Below are 22,442 nucleotides of genomic sequence, written 5' to 3' on the forward strand. Positions count from 1 at the left end.
ATACGGATTAAGCTGGAACTGCTAGTAACCTGCATGCAGGAACAGAGATCTCTGCAGATTCGATGCAATACACTCCCACATGTATTTTCTTAACAGTAAATTCCACAGAAATTACTGATGAGATTCTTCAAGTAAGTGACTATAATTGGATAATCTTAATGCCAGCTGAAGGAAAAAAAATCAAATGATATCTGGCAGCTCAACTTGCAGCTAACTATATTCAGAAATTGAAGCGACAGCAACAGGGTCAGTTGGACATATCGAGTTTGATACAAAAGAGGACTTTCATGGTTTAAATAATTGGGTAGAAGGGAGTATTTGAAATTAGAGTGAGACAGGTTTTGTTCAGACTTAGGCACAGACACTTTATACATTAAGATATTAAAAAAATATTAGGGAGATATATTCCATTTCTTCAGATACTTCCTTTGTGGGCATATGTACAGGTGGTCCTCAATTTATAACCATTTGTTAGTGACTGATCTAAGTTACACTGGCATTCGAAAAAGTGACTTATTACCATTTTTCATACAATCATTGCAGCATCCTCAGGGTCATGTGATCAAAATGTCGACGCTTGGTAACTGGCATCTATTTAAGACAGTTGCGGAGTCATGTGATTATCTTTTGTGAACTTCTGACAATGGGGAAGCCGGATTCACTTAACAACCATGTTACTAACTTAACAACTGCAGTGACTCACTTAACAACTAGGAACAGAAATGTTGGGCTCAAATGTTGGTCATACGTCAAAGATTACCTGTACATTGTGTAGTCAATATATGGCAATCAAAGAAGGAGCTAAGTAATGATGATACATCCTCTACAGCAGTGGACTAGCTGGGGGGGGCAGCAGGAGAGAGGATGGTTCTGTATGAGCGACAGGTAAGCACACATGTGTGCACTGTATCATTTCCACGAGCGGCAGGTTTGTACACCCACCTCTTGCGCAAATGGACCGAGCATGCCTATGCTTGTTTGCTGCTTGCACAAATGGAGCATGCACACTCACTATTGCCCACTGCTTGCACAAGTGCAGATGTGCATTCATGCTCACCCACCACTTCCACAGCCCAATTCTGAAGGGCTCAAGGCCTAGTAGTGGTCCACAGCCAGGGGGTTGGGGACCCCTGCTCTACAGCAGATGAAGTTTGCATATAGTACAACAGAACATGGGCTGAGAGTTTTAAATAGCCCAGTTTTATAAGAATATGGGGAGGATTCAATGCAGTAATATTGAAAAACACTCTAAGAATCTTATTTTTCCTGCCGCTGTTGTACCTCAGCTATGTAGATAGGTATAGCCTCAGGACAAGAGGAAAACATGTTGACTTATTTAGTTCTTTTCTGACACTGACCCCAAGCACCTCTGGGAAGGTGGTGCCAACGTTCAGGTTTCATATGCCCAAGGATATGCAGAACACAAAATATCAGAAAAACTATCTTTCCAGAAACATTCCAATTTACTATTGGACTCCCCACATGGGTAAAGATTTTAAACATGAAACAGCACTGGCAGCATTTGACCTTAACTTGAGAGAGTTCCTATTGTGTATGAATAAGACAGCCCGCTGTTGTATAATGGATTTCACAAAATCCAATATTGAACTAAACAGTGACATTATACTGCACTCCACTTATAACATATGGGGTTACAAGAAACAGCTGCTTGTAACGAGTAAGAACAGTCAAATGTGTCATAGATAAAAATTAATAAAGGACTGCTCTTCTGATCACCACAGGCAAGCTGAATTTAACACTACCGCAAATTTAAGAGGCAAAATAGGGGCACTATTTCATGGGAATAAGGTCCAAAGTTCGCAGCTGCACTGTACATTTATTAGAAGTGACCAGAAGTCTCTGCAAGTTTTCAAGGTTTTAAAAAGAATAGGAAGAAAATGCATTCTATGTATTTGAAATATTGATGTGTTCATATTGTGAATGCCTATACATTCACGTGCATGCATAAGTATAACATATGAGAACTTGAAATGTATATTGAACATTTCCTTTACTTAACGACTATTATTCAATATACTGCCACTTTGATATCTTTATTATGCTGAGTTCTGTCTGATTCCCATGGAATTTTTGAAAAAAATGTAGCCAAATTTGGATATGTGTTGATAACATTAAGGTTAAACAACCAATTCAGAATAGTGTTTGTTGATTTATACTATCTCCCCATGAGCTTAGGAATTTCATACTTATTATAATACTATATCGACTTGATATTGCTAATCATATTATATTATGTACAGTTCATAATAATGCAACTGAAGTATCAACTGAAAACGGCAAAGATGTTTTACATTTATTTAAAAGTAAATATTTACACACAATAACCTGGAAATACAATAATATATGTCGCATATTAAGCAATCAAAATGGTTGAGGAGTTGGATTGGATTAGGTTTGGAAAACAAGGTTCAAGTTGAACCTTAATCCTGGAAACTCACTGAGTGACTTCAGGTTTCTTTCTCAACTTTTATAGGATTAACATTATGGCAAATAACCTGCCTTGAATTCTTGGAAGGTGTATTATAAATCTAACCAATCAATAAATAATAAGGATCTTAGCAAGTGCCATATTAAAAACCTCTGTAGAGGGTTAGATTAAACCCTGCCAGATCACATCAGCTGGGCAGATATTATAGAACACGGGTGTAAAACTCACCGTATCACATTGCCGTCATATGATGTTTCATGATGTTTTTCCCATTCGCGGAGCTGGGGTGGGCATGGCGTGACACATCTGGCCTGAGGGCTGCCAGTTTGACACCCCTGCTATAGAAGATTGGAGATCCCACAAGTAACTAGGCCCTATGCTGTGTAAGGCTTTGTAGGTAAAGACCAACACCTTGAATTGTAGCCAGAAGCAAACTCACATTTCATACAGCTTGCAAAGCAAATGTCAGCGTTCCAGAAAAACCCCAACTCCAAGTAAAGACATGGAAGCAAGCATTTTCCAAAGTTTTCTTTACTAGAATAGGCAAACTGGCACATCTGGGAAAACCCGAATCTGAAAAGACCGGGTTTTCCCTCAGTAAGTCAAAACCCCCCAAACCATCCCCTTTCTCCCCAGTTGATCACATGCTCCAATCAACGTCCATTCCATCTCGACCCAGCCCCCTGACTACTCCTTCTCCAGGTGCTGGATCGCCCTGACCTTGACCAACAGGAAGAATGCTATTATGTCTACTAACAACTCCTCTCCTTAATGCCCCCTCCTACTTTCCCATACATGAGAAGGTGGCAGCATTGAAGCTTCCGGCCTAATATGGCTTCCAAAGCTGACAGCAGAGGTGTTACATGGCCTTCTGCGGCATTCCCATCACTGCCCATACAACTATTATTCTGGACCAGTTGACGATAGAAGTCAAATGCCCTTAATATATCCGTACCTGAACATTCTTCCCTCTTTCTCAAAGACTTCGAAGCACTCTTGGTAGAGTAATTTTTAGTTAAAACTCCCACATAGCATACAAAAATGGGTGGCCAAGAATCCTTAGGATTCTCTCCCAAGAGGAAAAAGGGAATGAAACCCTTGACATTGCTTTTCATTCAGCTGATGTTTAGCCCCGTTTGGCAACATTTGGACTTTTTTGTTCTGTCTCAATAGCAATTGGTCCTATTCTTCAGCTTCCTGGATCTGAAAGCCTGGTCTTAAATGGCTGTTATACTGGATAGGTCAAAGTATTGAAGCAATGCGTGTGTGAATTTCAAAGGCTAATTGTAAATAATGAATTATTTTCCTTTACTTAAAGCTTGCAATTTTGTCCTCAGTTGCCATGGAGATCTGAAGTTTCAGATGTGAGGCTTTGAGAATGCAACATTTTCATCTTCTAGGTTCTTAGCTTCATTCTCCTTTTTTTCTTTTAAAATACATCATCTGTAAAAATGTTCTGATTTCTTCTCTTTAGGAATACATTAACAAACTGGTAATAAGACTAAAAAAAAAAATCAGGTATGGTGGGAAGACCATATCTTCTCTTCTCCCAGTCCTCCTCCATCTCCTGGTATTATAATTATACTGGTTCAGTGCACACATATCAAGCTTTAAATATCAAGGGCTCTTGGTGGGTAAAAAAGAATAACTTACAAATCTGACTCATGCTGCTCCTACCGTTTTTAATGAAGGAGTAGGAGGTATGTAATGTATTCATAACTCACAGAGAATATGTTAAATTCATACCGGTGGTACTATAGAGTAGGAAGAGAGGATAACAACAACTTCCTATCTAACATAGCAGAATCATACTGCACAAACAAGGATGAAGAAGAATGGGAAGACCAAAGCTTCAGGGTGGTCTGCGAAAAACTGGAAAAATTATTTTAAGAAAATTTAAACAACCATCTAAGCAAGGCCAGGTGTGGTTAGTACTTAGATGGGAAGTTGCAAATTCTATGGTTGCAGACTACACTGAAAAGTTAACAACGGCTAAATGTCTGTGGAAATTCTCAGTCATCCCAGTCATAGTTGTCTCTAAGGTGCTTTTTCAAAAGGCAACTAGACTGTTTTTTTCTATGAAGAAGAAGAAAGAGTTCACTCTTTTGAAGACAGCAAAGTCCAGATTTTGGATAGAGAGGACCACTGGTTTGAAAGAGAGGTAAAAGTGGCCATTTACGCTAACACTCAGCAGTCCTCTTTCAACAGAGGGGGAAGGATAAGAGACCACCTACCTTCTGTCTACAATGCAGTCCTTTCAGCAGTTCCAAAAAGTTTCCACCCTATTTGCATTCTGATTCAGGTGACCCTGAGGGCACAGATAAACCCACAAGTGGCCTCAAGAGCTCTCAGGGAGAGTGCCAAGACCAGATGACTGCAAATAAATATGATCCTTCCACACATATAGCCATCCTGTCAGAACTGATGAAGCTTCTTGGATGAAAAGCAAAATGTCTTCTTCTTCATTCTCAAGGGGAAAAAACAGTCCAGGTGCCTTTTGAAAAAGCACATTTGAGTTAAAAGAAAGAGTTAAAAGGCTGGAAGAAAGCAATGAGAACTATTTATTTGTAGTTACTAAGAAAATTACATGGAGGTCTGTTCTACAGGAATCTTTATCTTTAGAAGATATTTACAGATCCTTCGCATCCTGGACATAAATCGTTTCAACTCCTACCCTCAAAACGACACTATAGAGCACTGCACACCAGAACAACTAGACACAAGAACAGTTTTTTCCCGAATGCCATCACTCCGCTAAACAAATAATTCCCTCAACAGTGTCAAACTAGTTACTAGTTGCCTTTCCAACAAATTCAATTTGTTTCATATTGCAGTTTTAGCACTCTGCTAAACAAATAATTCCCTCAACAGTGTCAAACTAGTTACTAAGTCTGCATTACTATTAATCTTTTCATCGTTCCCATCAGCCATCTCCTCCCACTTATGACTGTATGACTGTAACCTTGTTGCTGCTATCCTTAAGATTTATATTGAGTGTTTCCCTAGGACTATCATTAGGTGTTGTACCTTATGATTTTTGACGAATGTATATTTTCTTTTCTGTATGCACCAAGATGAATTCCTTGTGTCCAATCACACTTGGCCAATAAAGAATTCTATTCTATTCTATTCTATTCTATTCTATTCTATTCTATTCTATTCTATTCTATTCTATTCTATTCTATTCTATTCTATTCTATTCTATATGAATCAGCATATTTAACATAAAAAGGGCATTTACTAATGACTAGCTTTTTAAGTTATGAAATTCTCTATAGAGCAAGTGGTTGAAGGGTAGAGGTTTTGGGGTATTTTTTTTTACTCGCACAGCTGCTGTTTTTTCAACAGCTGCAAAGACAAGCATGGCTTCAAGAAGCAGAAACTGAAGGCTGCATCCCCATTCCAGAGGCAAGTGCATCTGATCAATGTCTATTTGCTATGGAAAGAAGTGCAAATTTACATCTTACCCTTTATTTCTGCAAAAAAATTATACCACAGTAGCAGAATGGTACTCCTAGAGATCAGCCCCATCATCTTCCTTGTTAAAGATTGCTGCCAATTCTCCAGTAATCCTTTTGTGTCCAGAACTACCTCTCAAGAAACCTCTTGACCTTTGAAACTTCTCTGAAAAGCCAACTTTTCTATGAAGCCTTTAGTTAAATCATCTTTAATGCACTCTCCCAAGGGACACAATTAAAGCTCCCTTTCCCCCATTTTTCCCTTCTTCACCCCAAATTAAATCCCACATCAGTTGGGCCACTAACATCTGACAAAATCAGCTGCAGTACACCAAAGCTTATGCCTTTTAATAAAATACATCAGTCTGAAAAAAGGCTACCAGACTCCTCCTGACTTTTAGCCCCTCCAGAGAAGAGATTATAGCATAGTTCAGGGATACAGCTTATGTTTTCTTTAGAGAGGATTCCTGGTCAATCCAGTTTAAAAGGATCTTAAATTTAGGATGTAAACTTAGTCTGAGGCTGCAGAACCAACAAAAATAGATAACACTGGGCTGATGGACCAATAGTCTGATCTGATATTGTATTTGGGCTATCATATCTGGGATTTGTTAGAATTTTTTGTATCCCTTTCAGTTTGGCAGCCCAGATCTGGTAAATACCTTATCTTAAATACCTTCTAAATAAATTATTTACTGAACTGAATCTGTATTTTTTAAATTTACTTATTAATCAATCTAATGTGCATCTCTGCCCATCCCATGGAATGTGACTCTGACCAGCATACAATAATCAGATAAAACAATAGACATATAAAACAGTTATAAAAATATAAGAATCAATATTAAAAGTTAAATATTATTAAAAACAAAACATACTTGGCTGTATTTATCTTGCTTATCATTCTTCTTGTCTACTAATACTTTATCTACAATTGATGACATTTTGATTGCAATTTTGAACACCTGCTTGTTTCCTTGTCTTTTATAGTATATTATTATTGGGTAAAAATAAGTCAATAAAGCACAATAATTTAATCCCAAATATTTACTATCCCAAGAAATTTTGCAGGGGTCAGGAGGTTTGGTGATGGTGATGTGGTTGTCCAGGACACGGCCCATGGATTGCCATTGGCTGCGTTGGTTTGATTTAGAACTACCACACCTGATTTGCCAAAATCCAGAAAAGCACTAAATGGCAGCAAACAGGAACAGATAAATCTAACTTTGCTGCATATTATGCTTCTCTGAATCTTTGCAGCTCAGGTATAATGGCCCTAGTCTGGTCTAAACTTTTTTTTTTGCTCTTACCTTGTGGTTCAGTTTCCAGCGAGAACAAGTCAGATAGAACTTAATGCAATAACTCCATCAGCAGAATGTCAAAAAAGCAGGATATAAGGAGGTCAAGAAACTTTGGAAAGGAAAAAGGACCACAGGAAAGGTCCAGGACCACAGGTATGGCCAGGACCTTTAGTGAACAGAAATATTGCAATTCATATATAGGTTTAAGTAATCAGATACATTACAAATTGGAGATCTCCAAAGGACAACATCAAGGTTATATTTCTAATAACTTACCATCTGCTTTGGTGCCCTCCTCCATCAAAAGCTTTGCAACATTGAGAAATCCTTTGGCAGAAGCTAAGTGAAGAGGTCTATCTCCAACTTCTCCACTCACGTTTACATCAGCACCACATTTCAATAAGAGTCGAGTTACCTGATAAGATTTTATTAGTCAGCATGAAATTTTTAAGCTACATTTACATGTTCTATGAAATCAAAGGAAAATATATTATGACAAGCCCTCCTATTAGGGATTGTTCTTTTCTATAACATCAAAATGATGTTATAGTGTATTTAACTGTTACGATGAGAATCAAGATTGGTAGTCTTGAGTTATAAGGAAATTGCATGTTGACAGACTTTTAGGTGGAGTTACCATTCCTTTTAAAAAATGATAGTTTTTAAGAACTGTCAACAGCTTATTAGTTTACTTACTGATATAAATAGCAAAATAAAATAAACAGCCCAGAACTTAGCTATAGATTACATTCCAAAGCCAAAATCTTATCATGAAAGCACCATATGCATTTTAGCATAATTTCACCAACTGTGACTATTTGTTCCAAAGTAACTTATACCAAAACAAAGTAAATCAACCTCAAAGTCCTACACATAAAGATCTTTCTACTGTAACTGGATGACTTGAATTATAGAAATCTCAAAAAGGAGCATTCCAGAAAAGCAAATATTGCATATACCGTTACTGTAACTGACTATATGATTAGGTTCTTTGTGGGTTTCACTTTTCAAATTACTTCTGGAAGTGGTTCTCTGTTTTGTTTCGTTTTTAAAACTAGGCAGTATTGCAGGACCACAGGAAATATATATATGCTTGCTTGAATAGGCAAACAAGATTTTGGTGTATACTGAGTACCATATTCTTCTTCTAGCATAAACACAAATCATAGAGAGTCAAACATCATTAGCAGCAAGACCAATGACCAGTGGCTGTCACTTACTATCTATGCTCCATTATTCTGGGTAGCACTACGGATTGGGACCCCATAATAATGGAAACAAGAGGCAGGGTCCCATCCTACTAACTGAGATCAGCTATTTATGACAATATTTTAGGAGTTATCAGTGGAATCCTATCTCAGAACTTCAGGGGATGGTCCCAGCGTCTCTTGGGCTATTGCAAGAAATGTTAAAACATTGATTATTTCAAATGAAACTTTTTGGAATGCATGTGTGGGAAAAACCCAGGGCCACATCACTTTCTTTTGTTTATTAAACATATTGTACATAAAATTTCCCATCTGTGAGCAAGAATGACAATCTTTGCCATACCTGTTCATGACCATAATACGCTGCAATGTGTAAAGGGGTAAAAAAGACTGCATCTTGAACATTAACATAAGCACCATGTTGTAGAAGTATATCAACGGCCTAGGAGGTAAAGAAGATATTTTAATTAGAATACCTAAATAATTGCATTTGTGGAATGTTACTTTTTGAATGCTATATTTGTATTAAATGAAGATTCGCATTGCACCACAAATACATTTTTTAGTCAAGAGAAAAGTTTTCACAAATTTCTTCAAACACGTAGAGATCTTTATCTTCCATTCTTACATTTGAAAAGGCCAATATTTAATCAACATTCAGTCTTTAACTATGCATAATTTGCTTGTTAAAAATGATAAAAACCAAGGAGTAAATAGAGGGTACTGGAATATTTGCTGAAAAGTAACATATCTCTGATACTGAGAGATGAATAATATTTTATAACCACCAACTGTCAATGCAATGTATAAAACACTAGTTTTATATAGGTCCATTAATTTCACATCAAGTTAAATGTTCAGACTGTTCATTGGACTGTACATAAAATAGACTATAATATGGGCTTCAGGAACTTTCATTCCTATATGCTGAGACAAGTGGTTTGATCCTACATCTTTCTTGAAACATACTATAAATAAAATTCCCTATTTATGATCAAACTTGGCATAGTAAAATATTCAACTGCAGTTAAGTAAGTTTAGTTGAAATAAATTCAGGTTCATAGCAATAACAGATTGCTTTCAATATTCACAAAACCCTCCCAGTCTGGAAATCCTCTGATATCCACCCAAGGAGGTCCCGTTATCTCTCCTTCAGTGCCCTTCACAAGCAATTCTTTCCAGCTTGGTACATTGGCAATTTGGAGAGAGAGGTTCTACACAAGTCTTGTCCCATAGCAAGAATGTAATAAAACAAAATTCAGAAGCAGAACAAAGTGAAGCATGTTGGTTGCCTCTTTTTGTTTCGCTCCCAGGAGAGAATGTGTTGTTTCACCCAGGAGGAGACTGTGTTGCTTCACCAAGCAGCTTTCAGAGGTTCCTTTGTCTGAGCCTTTGTTGATGCAAAACATTCCTTCAAACCTTCGTATAGTCCCAACAGCTGATTATGCAGAGCTGATCATACGGAGAGTGGAAGCTATTTTATATCCTTCCCAGGAGATGCTTCTGCTGTGACATCAATGAACAAGTATCATCCATCAGAGCTGCACATTCATCTTCACAAGGGTGCCTTCTCATATACTTAAGCTAGAACTACTTGAGCTGAAACTTGATACTTTCCAGTTTTCAACTCACGTGGAAACTTCCTTATATATACACTAACACTTTCTACTGCAAACAATCTTACTGTGCTTGTGATAAACTCTTCAGTAACATCACCAGGACTGGAGTTCATGTATCAAGACTTGCCTTTCTAACAAATTCAATTTGTTTCATATTGCAGTTTTAGCACTCTGCTAAACAAATAATTCCCTCAACAGTGTCAAACTAGTTACTAAGTCTGCATTACTATTAATCTTCTCATCATTGCTATCACCCATCTCCTCCCACTTATGACTGTATGACTGTAACCTTGTTTCTGGTATCCTTAAGATTTATATTGACTGTTTCCCTATTACTATCATTAAGTGTTGTACCTTATGATTCTTGACGAATGTATCTTTTCTTTTATGTACACCAAGAGAGTATGCACCAAGACAAATTCCTTGTGTGTCCAACCACATCTGGCCAATAAAGAATTCTATTCTATTCTATTCTATTCTATTCTATTCTATTCTATTCTATTCTATTCTATTCTATTCTATTCTATTCTATTCTATTCTATCCTATCCTATCCTATCCTATCCTATCCTATGCATATACTTTTTTATAACATTATTCTAAGTTGTGTAGTTCAGCTGAGAAATTATAGTACTTCTGAAGCTGATTTTATCTCAGTCATGAAGTAGTAAAAAGAGCCACCTTCTAGGCACAGTCTTAAATGAATTATCGGAAGAGGCAGTGGGTTTAGAATGAGCTTGTCTGTACTACTTGTTTTGTGCATTTCAAAATATCAGGGTATGCTGTGCCAAGGGATTAAGCAATTTGCTTGTATTTAATAGGATTTGTATGCCTTTTCCCATTACAGGATAATATTGTAAGTTTCATCTACAAATGAAGAAATCTTCTTGGAAGCTCTGGTTGATATATCCATAAATATGGTAATAATTTAAATGGATGAGGCAAAAGAGCATAGGTATTTGCAAATCTTTCTTAGTGAAACAACTTGAAGTGGACTTCCCCAGTTCAAAATTCCTTTCAACAATTACTGAACAAACATAGCAATACAGCCAAACACAAATCATAATATACAGGCAAAACAAAGGTAAGCATGAAATTGAGAATATAATAAAGATATTTTGGGGTGTAATTAAGGTATCAGGATTCAGAAGATACAGGTCAGACATCTTTTCTCTACAAAAAGAAAAGGAGCTTCTATTGGATGGATGAATTAAGCAGAATATATTTGTTAAGTAATGAATATAGCCATTTTTGAATGTTAACTTGCCTCTGTTTTGGAATAAAATGATGTGTTTGTACACAACAAGAACATGGTTGCAAAATTAACTAACAAATTGAAAAATCAGATGCCTCTGAGCCACCCATATATTCATAATGACAGATAAAGTGATTATGGTGTCATCCCTGCCAGGTTAAGTATTTTCAGAATATCAGAAAGATAAATGTAGAGTTAGAAATCCTTCTAATATTGTTTTTGTCCCATAAATGTAGTGTAGATGAGTGGCCATACCAATATGATAAATGGAATATAAATTAATATTCTGCAGGAATAAATAGCATTCCTGTAATTCTTATGCTGTCTCTTTCTTAACCTGTCCTACACTGAAGGGCTGACAAACACTGTGGCATGGCCAAAGCCTATTATTTTTATTTAGAAAATCATCTAAATACATGAAAACATACGCTAGCCAAAGTTATTAACAGTCATTAAGATTGACTTTCATGTGCCTCGCTGCAATTAGCGTGACTCTAAAATGTTCCTTTTTGGCTAGATCATATTCAGAAGATCTGTCTCCAGCATATTAATATTCTCATTTCTATTTATTTATTTAGATTGGTCCTTAAACACAGTTTAAGTAAAGTTAAAGCAAAGTAATGGCTCCAAAAAGAAAAGGTCATACATAATAGGACTATCACATTAATTAGAAACTAGCTCAGAAACTATCTATATTTCAGTTGCTCTTCACCTAACCAATTTATTTTATTAGCAATATAACCTTTGCCCCTTTCTCATTTCTGCTTTGTTAAATGACTCCACAGAAAATTACATCCAAAGTCTTTGAGCCAAATTAAGTCCAGTTCTACAAGAGATCAACAGTTAAGGTTTATTTAAGGGTTAGAGAGTCTTGTCCACAAATGCTAATACGTAAGATAAACTACACTTTTTCTTTCTTGGACAAGGGTAACAGAAATATTTCTAACACAATCTGATCAATTATTATTGCCTTTTTGGAAGCAAAATTAAAAAGAGAAAGATAACAATTAAGGCCCGTTGGTTTTAAAACTTCTATATGTCTCTATGTTGCAACTTGCAACCTTGAAAAAAATGACATTTTTTTCTGAATATTATCATCATTTTCTTTTAATTAAGCCATCCAAACCAAAATATGATGAATTTTGAATATTGCCCCAATTATTTCCAATTTAATATACCCTAATACAATCAGTCATGTCCTCTAGGTACAATTTATTCACAGCTGGCAATTTTTTTTTCAGTTCTAAGCTGTTTTGTAACTGGCTAACTAGCAGATAGAAGATATATCAAAAATCATACTTTTGGAATTCTAATAAATTATTGTATATATTTTTTCTTAAGTATACCAAGTCCCAGATATAATGCTATAAATACACATGGTTACAAGTGCTGTTAATAAATACAGTTAGATAATGGGTATATTCAATATTAAAATATGTAAACATTTTAAATATTCCAAAATATAATATTTTCCCAATTTATGCTGGCATCTGAATGAGTTTGCTAATATAATTAATCCTCAGAATGTCTAATTACAATTTGCTTAATGGAAAAAAATATCACTATATATCTAATGTATCTTTTAGCTTCCTTAATTTCCATAACATTTCTGTCATATACATCAACAGTTTATTACGTCTAATAGTCTTTTTAATTTTGCTTGTTAGTGCATTGCTGAACTATGGGTTCATTCACAATAGTAATTTGTGTATAATGCTATCTCTGTATCTTGTTTTCATGCTGGTGTTCCAGTTATACCAACCAGAGCATTCAATTTAACTTAAACTCAGTTGGGCATCTGACAATGCTCTAAATTTCCAAACTAAAATGAACACCAGAGTCCAACTGAAAGTATTTGGAAAATATGCAAAAAAGGGAAGATAACAATGATATATATATGTTGTGGTGTGTTTATAAACTGCCAAGGCAGCCAGACAATCTGGATAATGACCTCCTGGATCTGATTATAACCTTTTTCAGGATGTTCATAATGAAATATTTTAACTTCCCAGACATCCCTTGCAAAAATAACTTGACTAAATCTGAGAAGTTCCAAATATTTCTCAGTGATCTTCCTGTCTTTTTCATATTCCAGAAGGGAATATGAAAGAAGACAGAAGGGGATTAATCCTAGATCTGATCTCTGACAATATATAACCATTGGGAACTTTTGAGAGGAAGGGCTATATCATCTTAGGATCCATGGTATTGGAGAAAAAATAATTGGAGCATAGGGAGAGGGAGAGGGGAGAGGGAGAGAGAGGGAGAGAGGGAGGGAGAGAGAGAGAGTGGGGGAGAGAAAGAGAGAGAGAGACAGGCAGACTTAGAGACTTACTTTTAGGGGAGGTAATTTCAGCAAGCTTATAGAAGCATCTTATGGGAAAATTTCACCAGGCTAGAGCAGTGTTTCTCAATCTTCTCAAGTTTAACAAATGTGGATTTCAACCCCCAGAATTCCTTATCTAGCCTTGAGAAAGTAGAGTTTGCCTGGACATTAGGAACATTTTTCTAAGACCTGCATTAAATGATGGAACAGATTGCCTCTAGAGGTGGACTGGAGGTGTTTAAAAAAAGGTTGATAGCCATCTGCCAGGTATATTGTAGAAATGATTTCCTGCATTGAGTTGGAGTGAACTAGATACTTTCCAAGGTCTCTTTCAATACATTTTAAGATTCTGTGAAAAAAGAACAAACAAGCTTCCCGCCCTCCCCCCAAATCATCAGTTCTTCACTTTTCCACTTTGTTAAGAATGTTCTTATGATAACGTTAGTACAGTGGTGAAATCTAAAATTTGTTACTACCTGTTCTGTGGGCGTGGCTAGGTGGGGGGGTAATGTGACTGGGTGGGCGTGGCCATTTTTTTTTTTTACTTTTAAAACCATTTTTTCTACAACCTCTTCAGCGAAGAGGTTGTAAAAAAATGCTTTCAAACGGCTCTGACGATCCCAGCTGAGTTGCCTGATCGGCAGAGGCTTTTTTTCTTTTAAATGCCTCTGACATTTGATCAGGCAACTCAGCTTGGATTGTCAGAGGCATTTAAAAGAAAAAAAAAGCCTCTGATGATCAGGCAACTCAGCTGTGATCATCAGAGGGTTTTAAAAGCATTTTTTCTATAACTGCTGAAGAGGTTGTAGAAAAAATGCTTTTAAAAGCCTTTGAGCATCCCAGCTGAGCCACACGATCATCAGAGGCTTTTTTTTTTTTACTTTTAAAAGCATTTTTTTGGCCAAAGAGGTTGTAGAAAAAATGCTTTTAAAAATAAAAAAAATAGCCTCTGATGATTGTGCGGCTCAGCTGGTATGGGGGGCGGGAGAGAGGCAGGGATTTCTGCTACCGGTTCTCCGAACACCCGCCTCCATCGCTACCGGATCAGGCGATCCGGTCTGAACCGGGAGCATTTCATGCCTGTGTTAGTATAACTGGTTTATGAAATACTGTGTTATCATCACAACAGTATATATATATATACAGTCAGGTCCAGAAATATTGGGACATCGACACAATTCTAACATCTTTGGCTCTATACACCACCACAATGGAGTTGGAATGAAACAAACACAATGTGCGTTAACTGCAGACTGTCAGCTTTAATTTGAGGGTATGTACATCCAACTCAGGTGAACGGTGTAGGACTTACAGCAGTTTGCATATGTGCCTCCCACTTGTTAAGGGACCAAAAGTAATGGGATAGAATAATAATCATAAATCAAACTTTCCCTTCTTAATACTTGGTTGCAAATCCTTTGCAGTCAATCACAGCCTGAAGTCTGGAACGCATAGACATCACCAGATGCTGGGTTTCATCCCTGGTGATGCTCTGCCAGGCCTCTACTGCAACTGTCTTCAGTTCCTGCTTGTTCTTGGGGCATTTTCCCTTCAGTTTTGTCTTCAGCAAGTGAAATGCATGCTCAATGGGATTCAGGTCAGGTGATTGACTTGGCCATTGCATAACATTCCACTTCTGTCCCTTCAAAAACTCTTTGGTTGCTTTTGCAGTATGCTTTGGGTCATTGTCCATCTGCACTGTGAAGTGCCGTCCAATGAGTTCTGCAGCATTTGGCTGAATGTGAGCAGATAATATTGCCCAAAACACTTCAGAATTCATCCTGCTGCTTTTGTCAGCAGTCACATCATCAATAAATACAAGAGAACCAGTTCCATTGGCAGCCATACATGCCCACGCCATGACACTACCACCACCATGCTTCACTGATGAGGTGGTATGCTTAGGATCATGAGCAATTCCTTTCCTTCTCCATACTCTTCTCTTCCCATCACTCTGGTACAAGTTGATCTTGGTCTCATCTGTCCATAGGATCTTGTTCCAGAACTGTGAAGGCTTTGTTAGATGTTGTTTGGCAAACTCTAATCTGGCCTTCCTGTTTTTGAAGCTCACCAATGGTTTACATCTTGTGGGGAACCCTCTGTATCCACTCTGGTGAAGTCTTCTCTTGATTGTTGACTTTGACACACATACACCTACCTCCTGGAGAGTGTTCTTGATCTGGCCAACTGTTGTGAAGGATGTTTTCTTCACCAGGGAAAGAATTCTTTGGTCATCCACCACACTTGTTTTCCATGGTCTCCCAGGTCCTTTGGTGTTGCTGAGCTCACTGGTGCATTCCTTCTTTTTGAGAATGTTTCAAACAGTTGTTTTGGCCACGCCTAATGTTCTTGCTATCTCTCTGATGGGTTTGTTTTGTTTCTTCAGCCTAATGATGGCTTGCTTCACTGATAGTGACAGCTCTTTGGATCTCATCTTGAGAGTTGACACTAACAGATTCCAAATGCAAATAGCACACTTGAAATGAACTCTGGGCCTTTTATCTGCACATTGTAATTGGGGTAATGAGGGAATATCACACACCTGGCCATGGAATAGCTGAGAAGCCAATTGTCCCATTACTTTTGGTCCCTTAACAAGTGGGAGGCACATATACAAATTGCTGTAAGTCCTACACCGTTCACCTGAGTTGGATGTACATACCCTCAAATTAAAGCTGACAGTCTGCAGTTAACGCACATTGTGTTTGTTTCATTCCAACTCCATTGTGGTGGTGTATAGAGCCAAAGATGTTAGAATTGTGTCGATGTCCCAATATTTCTGGACCTGACTGTATATACACATATACATATATATGATTTGAGATATCACCCAACTATGGCAATACAAACATCTTGAGTTACGTAGGAAAAAACCCTGACTAGAAAAGTATTATACATATAAACCTACGAATAAAAGAATATATATATATATATATATGAAAATTGATATATATATATATATATATACACACACACACACATACACATACACACACACACACACACACACACACACACACACACACACACACATATATATATATATATATATATATATATATATATATATATATGTTCAAGCTAGTCCCTTTTTCTTCCCATGTCAGCTAATTTTGCTTGAAATTTGGACCTCAAGCTGTTAAAAGTTGCTCCTTGTCAACTTTGCAGCTTTCCTTAACAAATGAGGATGAAAGTGAAGAGTCTTTCTAGTTCTCTTTTTTTACTGTTACCATAACTATATTCTATTTAGTGGCTATTGAACTTGCTCAGCCTCCGTTATGTTGTTATTGCTATATGTTGTTGTTGTTGTTGTTGTTGTTGTTGTTGTTGTTGTTGTTGTTGTGTTTTCCTCTCTCTTTGAGAGCTGTTCTTTTTGCTTGACCATACTGATATCTCCCTCTTCTTTGCCAGGCTGAATTCTACAGCACTTGCTACCCCAGCTTGCTATTAGAATAATTTGTAATTACACAATTATATTCATAAAAAGTAAAATAAAAAGTAAACCTAGGAAAAGTGACTGGAGTTTTTTTTGGTGGGGGGGAGAAGGGCAGAATAGAAAATCAGAAAATGTTCACATTTTATAATATATGATGTCTTTTATATACCTGTCTTATATATCAGTTAATGTAAATTTGTACAAGGACCAGAGGCTAGATATATGCTATGGAAAATCCCACAGCTCATGTTGGAGATATCCAGCCCAAAGCCCTTAAGTGCACATGAATTATCTCCAAAACTTTAGGAAAGGGAATCTTATTACAAAAGTGGGCAATTTGAGTGCAAGTGGTAAGTAGACCAATTTCATACACCAGCAACACCAGACATGTTATGCTATGGATTTTTAGCAATGGGCTTTGAATAGGTTCCCTATTAGCAAATGAAGAGTGGCATCTATTTTATTTCCTTGAACTAAAATAATGCTTGTGCAAAGAAAGTATTTTCAGTGCAACTACAAAAAGAATTATGTTGTGTAATTTTGTGCAGGCTTTTAACTTCTGTTGTCTAATAGAAATAAGTGTCTTCATTGATTTTTTTTTTCCAGAAACAGGTGATATGGCATGAGGTAACCTGCCAGCTCCAATTTGAAACTGATATATTTCCCTTCCCTTCTCTAGACCCTTCTATTTCTTCAAAAGCTTTTAGATTCCATTTTAGTCAAACTACAAATAAATGCTTCTGTTCAGGACAATGTTAAAAACAAAAAACTATTGTATGCTATCAGACTGGTCCTCAAGCATTATCTGTGCAAATTGGCCATTCTGGGTTGGATTCTTAGAGTTGGGGTTTTTACTATAAGTTGTAAGCCATTGTGATTGAGCCAGTTTAACCTAGTATTTAAGGTGCTTGCCTAAAAACCAGGAGGCTATGAGTTCTAGTCCTACCTTAGCCATGAAAACCAGCTGCATAACTGTCATGGCTCCATCAGAACCTGGGTCCGAGGAGGAGGATGAGATGAAGCAGGGGCAGATGAAGAAGGATGGCACAGCCTCTCTCACCCCAGAGGAGTGACCGGGGGAGCAGGACGAGGCAGTCCCTGGTCCTTTGGGCCTTGGAGGGATGGCTGGAGATGGAGAAAGGGTGCAGGATGACTGTGCGAGGAGGAGAGGGAAAGAGTAGGCAGCGGAGCAGATGAACAATGGAGCTCTGAGGAGGAGTGATTGCCTCCCCTTCCTGATCCTCAAGGGCAGAGGGTGGAGAGGAGGCGCGATCAGCACAGGGTGAACCAATGACTCAGTGGGAGGGCACCCCGCCCCTCATCACATGGCTCACTTGGAGAATAAGATTTAAAAAGACGCTGTGGGGAGGGGCACTTGTCTGGAACAAGCATAGCCTTTTTCCAGCCATGCTTGCAATTGTCAACATCTTGCCACCTTGTCTTACTGGCAAATCAAGGCAAGTTGAACCCTTGCTTTGCCTGGGTTCAACTTGCCTTGATTTGCCTGGCCTGGCTGTGGGCAAGTACTCAGCGACACAGCTTTGCTTCGGGTTGTGCTGCAGCCTCAGCAACCCCTCCATGCGATGAGGATTCCCTGGAACCAGGTTCCTGAACTATGTTTGCTCTCAGAACGGGCTGCTTCTCTGGACTCACAGCTGCCAGGAACTAATGGAGGTCCATGCGTGGGTTTGGAGTGTTGTTCTTGGACTTACAGTGAACTCTGGGAACTTTGGGGGGGGGGGAGTTGGAGCAATAAAAGGGAATTAAGCTTTCACTCAGGCTGTGTTGCTTTCATGCCCAGCCCCAGGTCATCACAATAACTTTGGGCCAGTAACTGTCTCTCAGGCCAACCTATCTTGCAGGATTGTTGCTGTGGGGAAAATAGGAGGAGGGAGAATATTATATTTGTTTGCTGCCTTGAATTACTTATAAAGTAATAAAGGGGAGATAGAAATCTAATAAATAATAATGATTGTTACCCTGTACTGAGAACACTTTTTCCAATCTACTTACTTCTCAGCAAAACTGAATTTCAAACCAGAGACATTATAGCCACTTATCCTACATAATCATCAAGATTAGAATTTTCATAACAGTTGGTTGAACAGAAGGTAAATGTTGATAACTTTGTTTCAGAAAAGAAAATGCAGGGTATATACCTGAAGATTATATTCCTTGTTTGGACTACTGAGAGAAAGGAAGGCCAGAAGGGCAAAATTGTAAAATGATTTTTTCCTTCCTATACCATGTTAAGAACATACTGCAATTTAATTGCTTTTATTAAAAAGCCTAGAAGCAAAAAAGATATATTAGATTTCAACTTGTTATATTTTTAATGAAACATGAGGTTTAATTGGGTCATTTTACCTCTGCAAGTCCTCATTTTGCAATTAAAAATTAAAGCTGAAACTTGTATATTGTCAAATCTTCTCAGAATCTTGAAATTACCAATGAACTTGCCTTGTTATCCATATCAAAAACTCACATACATTCACTAATTATGATTTAGGAAAAGTGATATTATGGAAATGGGCTATAGCTTTTGGAGTAGATTTGATGGCAAGATGCCAATATCAATCTGAATCTAATATATTATAAATATGTAAATTAAAGCTACTAGTTTGCACTTTATTTAGTACAATTGATTGCTCATCTTGTGAATTCCTTCAGGAGTTATTTCACTTCCCAGAGGAGGCTAGTTAGGCCTTGTGCGTGTGAAAATGATGGATAATATAGGACCTTTCTAATATACATGGCTGAATACATCAAATTGGTTTCCACAATGTTTAAAATAAATTTTATTAAAAAGTTTTACAAATAACATAAAAATGAAAACAAACTAGTAAAGAATAAAACCAGTAAAAAAGGGAGAAGAAAAAAAAGAAATGTACAAAAATAAAAAATAAAAAGAAATCGAAGTTTCCAATTTCCTTTGCCGCAAATATAAATATAAATACAAAATCATCTCTTATTCTGATTACAAAAAAGCTTACTCTTTTGTATTATCCATTTCTGTAACCCTCAAAACCACAAATCATAAGTGCATTTTTTTCATTTCAGGCAAAAAAACTGTCTATAAGGAGTTTCCAGTTAGCCATAAATATAAGGTAGATAGTGTTTTTTTCTCTAAAAAAGAAGAATTCAATGTAGCCACTATCTTTGCCAACCATTCTTTCAAATTGACTTCCACAATTCTAACAATTTTAAATGTTATCAAAAGTTGTGCTTATGCATCTCTAAATAAATAAAAGCACTTGCAATTTTCAAACATGAATAAATTACACTATACAATGAAATCCTCCATGTGGCATATAAACAAAGATTAAAACAAAATAAATTCAAACAATTAGAAATTAATTTTGTAAATTCCACAAAATGATCCATGTTTTCTTATATTTCCTTTGCCATTCTCCTTATAAGCAGCTGCCTTATATGGCAGCTGCTGTAACTAATATTTTTCCATTACCTTTTTAAAAATAATTTTATCTTGCTTTGGTTTCTTTTTTTGTTTTGTTTTTTTTTGCTTTTTTAATTTATATGCCGCCCTTCTCCGGAGACTCAGGACTCATCTTGCTCTTTTTGTAATTAAAAATATGTTTGTTTGTTTTTTAAAAAGTGATAATATATATAAACAATGTCAGTACCTCATAATGTAGAAACCTAGAAGCTTGTTAAATTCTAGCACTTAAAAAGTGAATATTACACATAGTTTCTGCTAAATTACCAGACCAGGGTTACAAAAAATTCAGATTACCAGTAGAAGACAGTAAAGAGGTGCAAAAATTCCAATTCTTTGCTCCCATCTAGAGTTGTCCAGATTTTTGCAATCCCGATCTGGTAACCCTCATTTCAGCCTCGTTTCAGGTATGAGACATTCTAACCAAAGTAACAAGGACCTCATATCCCTTATATATCTATAGAGGTTAATCTAGGTATAACTTCTATATATTAAATACATTGCTAAAGATGTTATCATAATAAGGACATTCGTAAAGTTTTGAAGTAACTGTTAGGCAGTGGTGAAATCTAATTTTTTTTACTACCGGTTCTGTGGGCGTGGCTTGGTGGACATGGTGTGGCATGGTGGGCGTGGCAGGGGAAGGATACTGCAAAATCTCCATTCCCACACTACTCCAGGGGAAGGATACTGCAAAATATCCATTCCCAACCCTCTCTGGGGTCAGCCAGAGGTGGTATTTGCCAGTTCTCCGAACTACTCAAAATTTCCGCTACCGGTTCTCCAGAACCTGCCAGAACCTGCTGGATTTCACCCCTGCTGTTAGGGCTCTTTAACAGTTCTTCAGAGGTTTACTTTTCATGAATGACTTGCAGTTTTTTTCTTTTTTTATCTCTAAAAGAATACAGAAAATGAACTGGATATTTCTTCAAGTATGGGATACTTCCATAGAGAAGTATCTTCAAGGCCATCACCATGACATGAAGAAATCTCCAATCCAATCCAATCCAATCCTTTATTACAGTAATTGACTATCATCTCTGTCCCACCTATTACAATCATAAGATACAAATAGAAACTGAGACAATAAGAGAGAAATACAAATATGTAGATGAGTACATAAAAATGCAAATAAATAGGCTAAAAATAAAGTGAGTACATACAGTACATTACCAAAAAAATAATAGCTGTACTGAGCTGCTATTAAAATATACTTACTGAAATGCCAAACACTAAAAATATTAGAATGGTATTTAAAATACTGCACTATAAACTGATAATCTCTTAATACATTTTATGGCAAAGTTACTGGAGTTTCATGGAATCAGTAAAACTTCAAGAATATAAAATGGCTTCAGATATTCTACATCTTGCACTCTTTTGTACAACAGAATTACAGGTCACATAATACAAACAAGGTAGGAATTAAATTATGCTCATTTACCAGTTGATTTGAAAGTCACCAGTAAGTTGATGTGAAAACTAATCTCAATGTTGTCTCCCTTGGACTCTACAAGCAGCCATGCCAAATTTTGCCACAGTTTGTGTGACAGAATTCTTTTTGTTTGAAAGAGAGGTAAAGAAGTGTAAAATTTCTCCGAATGGTGTGGAAATTGCAACAAAAGAGGTGTGATGTATTTGATGCCACACTCTCTGTAGAGATACAGGATGATAAAACATGCACAATATTTTCTATCAGTCCTACTTCACAAGGTCAGATATTCTCTTGTATAGAATATTCCTATGTGACCCCATAAAACTTGTCCATAGGAAGATATCAAATAAAGCTTCTACCTCAACTGCATTTTGGAACCAGGAACACCCCCCCCCCCCAGATTTTCCTCTGAAAAGCATAACCCTTTCTCTAATTTTCTCTGCAAGGCTGCTTCTTGTTAGTGATTGGTAATCTCAATCCATTGCTCCTACAACTTTCTC

At 36.9% G+C, this 22,442-nt stretch overlaps 1 protein-coding gene across 1 annotated transcript in view; it reads right to left on the bottom strand.

The window, feature by feature from the left end:
• TNNI3K (TNNI3 interacting kinase) overlaps positions 1-22,442 on the bottom strand; it is a 217,574-nt gene that overhangs the window by 157,091 nt on the left and 38,041 nt on the right. The window contains exons 6-7 of the mRNA XM_070941265.1: positions 8,760-8,858; positions 7,485-7,623 (exon numbers count right to left, since the gene is read on the bottom strand). Coding sequence (XP_070797366.1) covers positions 7,485-7,623; positions 8,760-8,858 — 238 coding nt within the window. The remainder of the gene's footprint in view (positions 1-7,484; positions 7,624-8,759; positions 8,859-22,442) is intronic.

The sequence above is a fragment of the Pituophis catenifer genome, unplaced genomic scaffold (assembly GCF_029215685.1).
Source record: "Pituophis catenifer annectens isolate HBS135680 unplaced genomic scaffold, rPitCat1.0.hap2 SCAF_3, whole genome shotgun sequence".
Taxonomy (NCBI): Eukaryota; Metazoa; Chordata; class Lepidosauria; order Squamata; family Colubridae; genus Pituophis; species Pituophis catenifer.